This window comes from Hyaena hyaena, unplaced genomic scaffold, assembly GCF_003009895.1.
Source record: "Hyaena hyaena isolate Hyena2069 unplaced genomic scaffold, ASM300989v1 scaffold_50, whole genome shotgun sequence".
NCBI lineage: Eukaryota > Metazoa > Chordata > Mammalia > Carnivora > Hyaenidae > Hyaena > Hyaena hyaena.
The window spans coordinates 202392-212284 of NW_024080682.1; the positions used below are offsets into that span (position 1 = coordinate 202392).

Consider the following 9893-nt stretch of genomic DNA (forward strand, 5'->3'; position numbering starts at 1 on the left):
TTCACACCTCAATTCCCCCGCCTGAGTCAAAAAACAATGGCTTCACCCAGCACTTCAGCCCAAGAAGTGTTGGTTTTGTCCCAGGTTCCTTGGGGTCATTCCTAAAGGTGCCTCTGTCCCCCGTGGTCTCCCCTGCATTCACTCAGGCTTCTCCCCCCCCCCCCCACATTTTGACAGGAGTGCACATTGTGGTTCTCGCCCTGTCCACGCCACCTGGGACATCTCCACTGTGCCCCATTCCACCTCGAACCTCCACCCTGCTCAGAGTCCCAGGAGCATACTAAGTCTCAGCCTTGAGGCCTTGCTCCTCCCTGACCCCTGCCCAGAGCACCCTCCTCCTCCTCAGTCCCTCATACACCCCAAGACCCCACTCAGGCTCTTGTCTGTGAGCCCTCAGGTCGGCAGCGCAGAGCTCAGGGCTCAGAATTCACTTGGGGCGCCTGGGTGGCTTAGTCGGTTAAGCGTCCGACTTTCGCTTAGGTCATGATCTCGCGGTTCGTGGTTTCGAGCCCCGCGTCGGGCTCTGTGCTGACTGCCAGCTCAGAGCCTGGAGCCTGTTTCGGAGTCTGTGTCTCCCTCTGTCTCTGCCCCTCCCCTACTCACGCTGTCTCTCTCTCTCTCTCCTAGAAAAAAAAAAAAAAAAAAAAAGAATTCACTCACCGGCCGTGGACTGGCATCAACAAGGGCGGACGTGTAAAGAGGTTGTGCTGAATTGAAGCATCCCCCAAATATCATGTCCTTCCCAGAACCTCGGGCTGTGACCTTATTTGGAAATAGGGTCACTACAGATGTAAATAGTTAAGATGATGTAGGGCAGGCCCTTAATTAAGTAACTGGAGTCTTCGTAAGAGGAGGGACACAAGAGACACAGACCCACAGAGAACACCAGGTGACCGCGGGGGCAGAGATGGGGTGAGGGGTCTACAAGCCAAGGAAACCAGACACACCAAGGGTGGACGGCAGCACTAGAAGCTGGACGCGGCCAGGAGGGACCTCCCCGAGGGCCATCAGAGGGAGCCCGTGCCTGCCAATGCCTTCAGCTCAGATTTTCAGGCTTCGGAACCATACGCAAAAATATATTCTCTGGTTTTCGGTCCCCCCGGTTTGCGGTGCTTGGCCACGGCGGCCCTGGGAATATGGTGCGGAGGACATGGAGCCCTAGACCTGGGGGGGTCTTACAGTTCTGAGGGGCATCTCTTTCCAAACTCTGGCAGAGCTCACCATCGGGCATGGCTCATGTCACTTTTATTCTGGGCTCCCCTGTCCTGTGATTTATCTATTAATATGCACTCTAGGTAGTCCTTCAGACAAAAAGGGAGAGTCAGGCGTGAACGCCCCACCTCCCTGCCTGCCGGCAAAACTACTCTTCATCCTCATCCCTCAGGTGGGAGGCCTTCGGTGCTTCCTGTCCCCTCCACCGTCCCCTCCACCTGTCCACTTTACCTCTCCCCTCTACCTGTCCTCTCTACTGGCTTCTTTCATTTAACGTAATATTTTTAAAGACTTATCCATACTGTAGCATGTATCAATATTTCACTCTTCTTTTTTTTTTTTTTTGATGTTTTTATTTATTTTTGAGAGGGAGAGAGAGAGAGAGAGAGAGAGCAGGGGAGGGGCAGAGAAAGAGGGAGACACAGAATCCAAAGCAGGCTCCAGGCTCCGAACTGTCAGCATAGAGCCCAACACGGGGCTCAAACCCACAAAACATGAGATCTTGACCTGACTTCACTCTCTTTTAATGCCAAATACCATTCCCTTGTTTATCCATTCATCACACCGTGGACCTCTGGGTTTTTTCCCACCTTTTGGCCGCTATGAGTAACTGTGCTATGAACATCTGTTACAAGTTTCTGTGTGGACATATGTTTTCATTTCCCTTGGGTATTTACCTAGCAGTGGAGCTGCTGAATCAGATGGTAGCTCTGAGTTTAGTTGTTGGAGGAAGTGCTAACAATCTCCACAGTGGCTGTTCCATTTACATTCTCATCAGCAGTGCGTGAGCGTTCTGCTTTCTCCACATCCTCACCAACACTTGTTTTCTGGATTTTTGATTCCAGTCGACCTGGTGGGTGTGAGGTCATAACTCACTACAATTTTGATTTGCATTTCCTTGAAAACTAATGATGTATGAGCATCTTTTTGAGTGCTTTTTGGCCATCTGTGTATCTTCTTTGGAGAAATATATAATCATATCCTGTGCCCATTTTCTTCATTGAGTTGTCTTCTGATTATTGATTTGTAAGAGTTCTTTACATATTCTACAGACAACTCCTTTATCAGATATATAATTTGCAAATAGTTTCTCACATTCTCTGGTTGTCTTCTTCACTTTCTTGATGGTGTCCTTTGAAATACAGAAGTGTATGATTTTGGCAAGGTCCACTTTGTCTGTTTTTTTTCTTCGGTTGTTTGTGCTTTTGAGCCATGGCTATGAATCCCTCCTAACCCAAGTTCAGGAAGATTTACTCTGGGGTACCTGGGTGGCTCAGTCAGTTAAGCATCCAACTCTTTTTTTTTTTTTAATGTTTTATTTATTTCTGAGAAAGAGAGAGAGACAGTCTGAGCAGGGTAGGGTCAGAGAGAGAGAGGGAGATATAGACTCTGAAGCAGGCTCCAGGCTCTGAGCTAGCTGTCAGCACAGAGCCCAACGTGGGGCTCGAACCCACGAACCATGAGATCATGACCTGAGCCGAAGTTGGATGCTTAACCAACTGAGCCACCCAGGTGCCCCAAGGGTGCAACTCTTGATTTCAGCTCAGATCATGATCTCACAGTGGTGCGACTGAGCCCCACGCTGGGCTCCACACTGAGCATGGAGCCTGCTTGGGATTCTCTCTTTTCCTCTCCCTCTGCCCCACCCCTGCTTGCTCTTGTGGTCTCTCAAAATAAATGAATTAAATAAGTTTTTTAAAGAAGAACTCAAATAATGAAGATTTATACCTATGTTTTCTTCTAAGAATTTTATAGTTTGGGCTTTTACATGACATCTTTGATCCATTTTGAGTTAATTTTTGTGTATGGTATGAGCTAAGGGTCAAACTTCATTCTTTTATGTGTGGTGCCTCTCTCTTCTAATCTTTACAAGTATCTTTTCCTGATCTGTCCTGACCCCATTATCCTGGTTATGATGTCCTTTGTAGAATGGAAACAGACTGCACTTCTCAATGTCAAGTTGTTTCCATAACTCTATTCAGATCTTTTGTACATCCTCAAGTCTCCACGGTGCTGGTGAGCCCATAATGGAGACTAACCAGCTCTCAGTCCTTCAGATCCATGAAGAAGAAAGGATGTAAGAGAAGTCATTATATAAATCATTTTAACATTTAAAGCTAATCCTTTTTCTTGGAGACACCAAAGGCCTTCTGGAATGACAAACAAGTAATGGTTGACTAATTACTTTCTGCTTCCTTCATCTAGCTGCCAGTAAATACCAAAATGACTTGCAATGCAAGTAGCAGGAAGATAAAGACGAGAAATACAAAAGTCACATAATAATGAAAGAACAGGAAAGCAACACTTGGTGATGAGAGGGGTAATGACCTCTCCTTCCAAGCCTCACACTATTCCTGATTCTATTCTTTCCCTCTGACCAGGAGCTCCCTCCTTGGCCCACACCTACCTTACCATCTACCTGAGCCCCAGAGTGTTGCTCCCCTCTCCCACTCACAGTTTCCCCAGCCATCCTGAATGACCTTGTCCCCAGCCAGCTCCTCCTTCTTTTCCCCACAGAGATGGCTAGTAAGACCTCCTGACTAACTCAGTAGCTTCTTCCTCCCAAGCTATTCTGTCTCTGGTTCCCTATTCTACACGTGGGTCAAATTCTCTATTGTTGGTGTTGGTGTCTGTCTCTACCAGCCCCTGCCTTTATCCATATAACTGTTTCGGGTGAGCCTGCTTACTAGTTAACTTGCCCTGGTCTTTATCTTTGACCTCTGAAACTTGCCACCTACTTTAACAGATGATGGCATTGCATGCGCAGCTCAAGATAGAGAAGATAGCACGCAAGTCTTATGGAAGGTCCCTTGCTGCAGGAGGAATGATAGGGAGACAGATCTAGGACACGGTGATGTTTGGGAAACAGAAGTGGACCTTGGTCACTAAAGTGGTGAAGGACTGGGGAGTTTCCAGACTTGTTTCCTTAAAGGGGTAACAGGAGCCCTTGGGCAGCCAGAGCCCTGTACACGTCCTCCTGCTGCTGTCCATGACAACTGTGGAACCCCTGAGCAGCAGGTCCTCACCTTGGTCGGCCCATGCCTCACCCCGTCCCTCCCTCGAGGGCGGGGTCCAGAGAGCCATAAAGTTCAAGGAGTCAGAGACAAAGGCTGGCAGCGGAGGCAAGCCCACAGTCGAACACACAGGTGCGTTCTGATGGCGGGTGCAGGGGGAGGCATGCAGGGGTGATGGGTGGGGAGGGAAGCAGAGGAAGAAAGGCATGGAGAGAGAGGGGAAGAAGAAACACAGACACAAGGGGTGGAGGAGCCGAACCCAGAGGGAATGACTCCGGGGCACAGCACCGTCAGCTGCAGGCATAAACTGTGGGGGGCGAGATGGGAAAGGTACAGAGAGGGCGTGGATGCTGTTTGCAGGGTGCTGGGGGTGAGAAGTGGGGAAGGAGAGCATGCTTCATGTGTCCTCACCTGGGCTCTCACTGGCTGCCAATTCTCCCTCCTCATGTGGCTTCATTGCCATTGTCCACCTCACCTGCCGCCCGCTTGGACGTCAGAGTAGAAGATTGTACCAGGAAAGGTAAAAGCTAAAAGAACAGCCAACTTCAGATTAAAAGGACCACAGTTCTCCTCTGCATCTTACTCCTTAGCAAAGCAGAAAGAAATCTGGAAATAAGAGATTACTTTAAAAAAAGAAAAGAAAAAAGGGAGCCTGACCGAGAAAAGTCATGGAGGAACTTAAATGCATATCCCTAAGTGAAAGCTGTGCAAAATTATGGAGACAGTAAAAAAAATCAGTGGTGGCCACAGGTTCGAGGGAGGGGAGGGACGAACAGGTGGAGCACAAAGGGTTTTTAGGGCAGAAGAGCTGCTGTGTACGATACTACACTGATGGATGCGTGTCATTGTGCACTCGCCAAACTCCATCGAATGTACAACAGCAAGAGTGACCCCTAATGTCGACTGCGGACTTTGGATCACCATGGCGTGTCAGTGTGGGTTCATAGATGGTAGCAAGTGACCTGCTTTGGAGAAGGATGTTCATTGGGAAGCTGTATATGAGTAGGGTAGGAGGTACCCGGGAAATCTCTGCATCTTCCTCTCAATTTCTGTGATTCTAGAACTGCTCTAAAAAGTAAAATCTAGTTTTTAAAATAAGCAAGGAGACTTGACAAATTTAATAGCAGACCGCAAGCTCACCCCATGTCATTTTGTTGGGTCTGAATTCACCCAGCAGCCCCAGCAGCACAAGGTCCTGTGAGCCCCCGGGGCCTTCCCACCAGGGCCAGGGGAAAAGACAAGAATACCAGAGGCGGCTGTAGTGGCAGGCTGATCACAGTTAAGCGTCTTTGAACTTCGACACTAAATTTCGAAGTGTATCTACATAAAAAAAAATCATATTGTATCATAAATGTAGTTTTGCTGTCAATACCCAATGACACAATTAGCACTCAAGGTGGAGAGGTAAGAGCCCAAGGTTCTGCCCTGCTGAGCAAATACACAGAAAAGGGCAAAATGAGTTTATTAGGTGAGAAAATGCACAGGACTCTCAGAGGTCTGCAAACGAGCAAGGAGAGGGCAGAATTACAGTCAATGGGATGCACAAATCTGAACAGCGTTGGGTCCCCAGCTGCCATGGAGATCTAATCCCACTGAGGTGGGTAAGGGAGGGAGCTGAGTCTGCAGGAAAACCAATCGGCCAAGGGACATCGCTGTGCAAGGCTCCAGCCTAGGGGAAATTCACTTCCTCCCATAAAACAACTAAGTTCATCTCTACTACTCTGTTCCAGAGCCATGCAGCGAGGGAGCCTGGCCCTTGGCTGGGCAGTCGCCGCCATGCTGGTGCTGCAGACAGTGGCCACGGCCAAGTGCACCCCACGGACCGTGCACCACAAGGCCAGGGTGTTCGAGGACCTGAGTGCCCAGGAGCTGAAGGCGGTGCACAACTTCCTCTGGTCCCGTAGGGAGCTGAGGCTGGAGCCTTCCCAAACCCCAAACATGGCCAAGAACTCTGTGTTCCTCATTGAGATGCTGTTGCCCAAGAAGCAACACATACTGAAGTTCCTGGATAAAGGTGGAAGGCCTCCCGCTCGGGAGGCACGTGCCGTCATCTTTTTCGGAGCCCAGGAGCACCCCAATGTCACCGAGTTCGCTGTGGGGCCCCTGCCTTGGCCCTACTACATGAGAGAGCTGCCCCCCAAGCCTGGGCACCAGGCCACCTGGAACTCCAGGCCCATCACCTTGGCGGAGTACTCCCTCCTGGGCCACATCCTGCAGAAGACCACGAAGCCCCTGCACCAATTTTTTCTTGATACCACAGGCTTCTCCTTCCAAGATTGTCACTCCAGATGCCTGACTTTCACAGATGTGGCGCCTCGGGGCTTGGCCTCTGGCCAGCGCCGCTCTTGGTTTATCTTGCAGCGCTTTGTAGAAGGCTACTTCTTGCACCCCACTGGGCTGGAGCTCCTCATAGATCATGGCAGCACCAACGCCCAGGACTGGACGGTGGAGCAGGTCTGGTACAATGGGAAGTTCTACCGGAGCCCAGAAGAGCTGGCCCGGAAGTATGAGGATGGAGAGGTGGACGCGGTGGTTCTGGAGGACCCATCGCCCAAGGGCAAGGACGAGGAGAGCACAGAGGAACCACCCCTCTTCTCCTCCTACAAGCCACGTGGGCACTTCCCCACCCCCATCAACGTGACTGGCCCCCGCCTGGTCCAGCCCCAAGGTCCCCGCTACCGGCTGGAGGGCCACACGGTGCACTATGGCGGCTGGAGCTTCTCCTACAGGCTGCGCTCCTCCTCGGGGCTCCAGATCCTGAACGTGCACTTCGGGTGCGAGCGCGTAGCCTACGAGGTGAGCGTGCAGGAGGCGGTGGCGCTGTACGGAGGACACACGCCGGCGGGCATGCAGACCAAGTACATCGACGTGGGCTGGGGCCTGGGCAGCGTCACTCATGAGTTAGCCCCTGGCATCGACTGCCCGGACACCGCCACTTTCCTAGATGCCCTCCACTACTACGATGCCGATGTCCCCGTGCGCTACCCCCGAGCCGTCTGTGTCTTTGAGATGCCCACAGGAGTGCCCCTCAGGCGACACTTCAATTCCAACTTCAGCAGTGGCTTCAACTTCTATGCAGGGCTTCAGGGCCAGGTGCTGGTGCTACGGACAACGTCCACAGTCTACAACTATGACTACATCTGGGACTTCATCTTCTACCCCAACGGGGTGATGGAGGCCAAGATGCATGCCACCGGCTACGTCCACGCCACCTTCTACACTGCGGGGGGACTGCGCCACGGGACGCGCTTGCACACGCACCTGCTTGGCAACATGCACACCCACTTAGTGCACTACCGCGTTGACTTGGATGTGGCAGGTAGGACTTGGGCTCTGGAAAGACCCTCTCAGCCAAACATTTGCATCATAAAATCAAGAGCTTTTGCCTGGCCTGCTTCTCTGAACACTGCAGTGCTAGAAATCTGTGTGCCCCTGAAAAGCAGTGAATGTGGCCCTGGGTGGTGCAGTGGGACCCTGCCTTTCCCCAGGGTGGGGTGGGGGCTGCGGTGGCCCCTAGAGGGATGGATTAGGCAGAAAGGTGTGCTTGTAGACGGTTAGGATTGAGACAATGCCTAGGAGTGTAAGAAACGTCACTGCCCAGCACCCTGACTCCCCGTCTCCTGGACTGATGATGTCCCCATAGAATATGGCAGGGCCATGATGACACACTTGACCCGACATCAAATCACTATCAGAACAGGCCTAACTCGGAGTCATCTTCTTGCTCCTCCATTGTTTCTTGGTTTTAATCCCTTCCTTCTACCCCTACAGCGCTCAGTGTACACCCCCAACATCCCCTGTGCTCCTCTCCTTGTGGGTTGTCTTGCAGGGGGTCTGGGCTGGAGATGCCAGAACAGAAAGAGGGTATTTCCAGTCAGGGGGGCTTGATTCTCATTCTCCTTCTTCCTGCACACCTGTAGGCACGAAGAATAGCTTCCAGACCCTGCAGATGAAGCTAGAAAACATCACTAATCCCTGGAGCCCCAGACACCACCTGGTGCAGCCGACCCTGGAGCAGACGAGTTACCACCGGGAGCGCCAGGCGGCCTTTCGCTTCCGACAGCCTCTGCCCAAGTACCTGCTCTTTGCCAGCCCCAAGGAGAACCGCTGGGGCCATAAGCGCAGCTACCGACTTCAGATCCACTCCATGGCCGACCAGGTGCTGCCCCCGGGCTGGCAGGAGGAGCAGGCTGTCACCTGGGCCAGGTAAGGGAGGCCTGGGAGGCAGAGAAGGGCCCCAGGCTCCTCTCAGTGTTCAAATGTCTGTGTGCATCTGCGAGATTCTGAGTCCGCGTGCTGGTATCTCTGGGCCTGTGAGCACGTGTGTGTTTGGGGAGGGGGAGGTGTGGAGGGCCCTGCAGAGGGCGGGAGGCTCAGTAGATAGTCAGTCAGTCTGGCTGACGCCCAGGAGATGATCTCACATTTGGGGGAAGGCAGTAACTTTCCCCCATCGTTGACCCTGAAGATGTTCCCCGAAAGGCTGGGAGGCTCCCTGGTGCCCAGAGCCACCTGGCATCTCCTCTGGGCAGGTACCCCCTGGCGGTGACCAAGTACCGGGAAACGGAAGTGTGCAGCAGCAGCATCTATAACCAGAACGACCCCTGGGACCCACCTGTGGTCTTTGAGGAGTTTCTTCAAAACAATGAGAACATCGAAAATGAGGTACTGGCCCTACCTTCCTCGAGCCCTAACCCGAGACCAGATCAGTGCCTGGTCCCAGGATGGACAGCGGCCACTCGCCGTGTGGAGGGCAAGCTCAGTGCTCTTCCCTTTAGTGGCCTGAGGGGGCTGCCCACCCCTCCCCTCTCTGAGCCTCCCTGCACTGCCCACCCCTCCCCTCTCTGAGCCTCCCTGCACTGCCCACCCCTCCCCTCTCTGAGCCTCCCCTGCACTGCCCACCCCTCCCCTCTCTGAGCCTCCCTGCACTGCCCACACCCCCTCCTCTTTCCCACAGGACTTGGTAGCCTGGGTCACAGTGGGCTTCCTGCACATTCCGCACTCAGAGGACATCCCTAACACTGCCACACCGGGGAACTCCGTGGGCTTCCTGCTCCGGCCTTTCAACTTCTTCGATGAGGACCCGTCCCTGGCGTCCAGAGACACCGTGATCGTGTGGCCTCGGGACAGTGGCCCCAACTACGTCCAGCGCTGGATCCCTGAGGAGGAAGGCGACTGCTTGATGCCTGACCCTTTTAGTTATAACGGAACCTACAGGCCTGTGTGAAGGACCCCAGCTCACCCCACCTAGAAGCCCAAATGCCCCCCCAGGGACAGGCAATAAACCCCCAGGGCTCAGCTCCGTGTGCTGCTTCTTGTGGACGCACAGAGGGTGAGGCCATACAGCCAGCCATGCCCCGGAGACACACTCAGATGACAAAGCAAGTGGCCTTGACCTCCCTTCACCTCGGTCCACTGCACCCTAGAAAAGACCTCCTTTACTAGGGCAACTGACATTCACTGAAATACTAGGTGTACCTAACAGATTGGGTTTAAAGAATAGACGGACAGCAGCGTCTTGAAAGTCTGCAGGGGGTGTCGCTGGTGGCATGCAAAGTGGTACAGCCAAGGAGGACACTAGAAAGCACTTTACCCTGTGACACTCTGACCCAACTCCTAGGGCTTTAACGCAGAGATTTACCTACAAACACGGGAGGGGTGGGGGTGGAG

General features: G+C 52.8%; 1 protein-coding gene across 1 annotated transcript; it reads left to right on the top strand.

Annotated features, from left to right (window-relative positions):
* The first annotated feature begins 5960 nt into the window (after positions 1-5960).
* AOC1 (amine oxidase copper containing 1) lies at positions 5961-9450 on the top strand. Its single transcript, XM_039230662.1, has 4 exons — positions 5961-7545; positions 8147-8432; positions 8756-8888; positions 9181-9450. Exons 1-4 carry the CDS (start codon positions 5961-5963, stop codon positions 9448-9450), a joined length of 2274 nt encoding a protein of 757 aa, XP_039086593.1.
* The last annotated feature ends 443 nt before the right edge of the window (positions 9451-9893 follow it).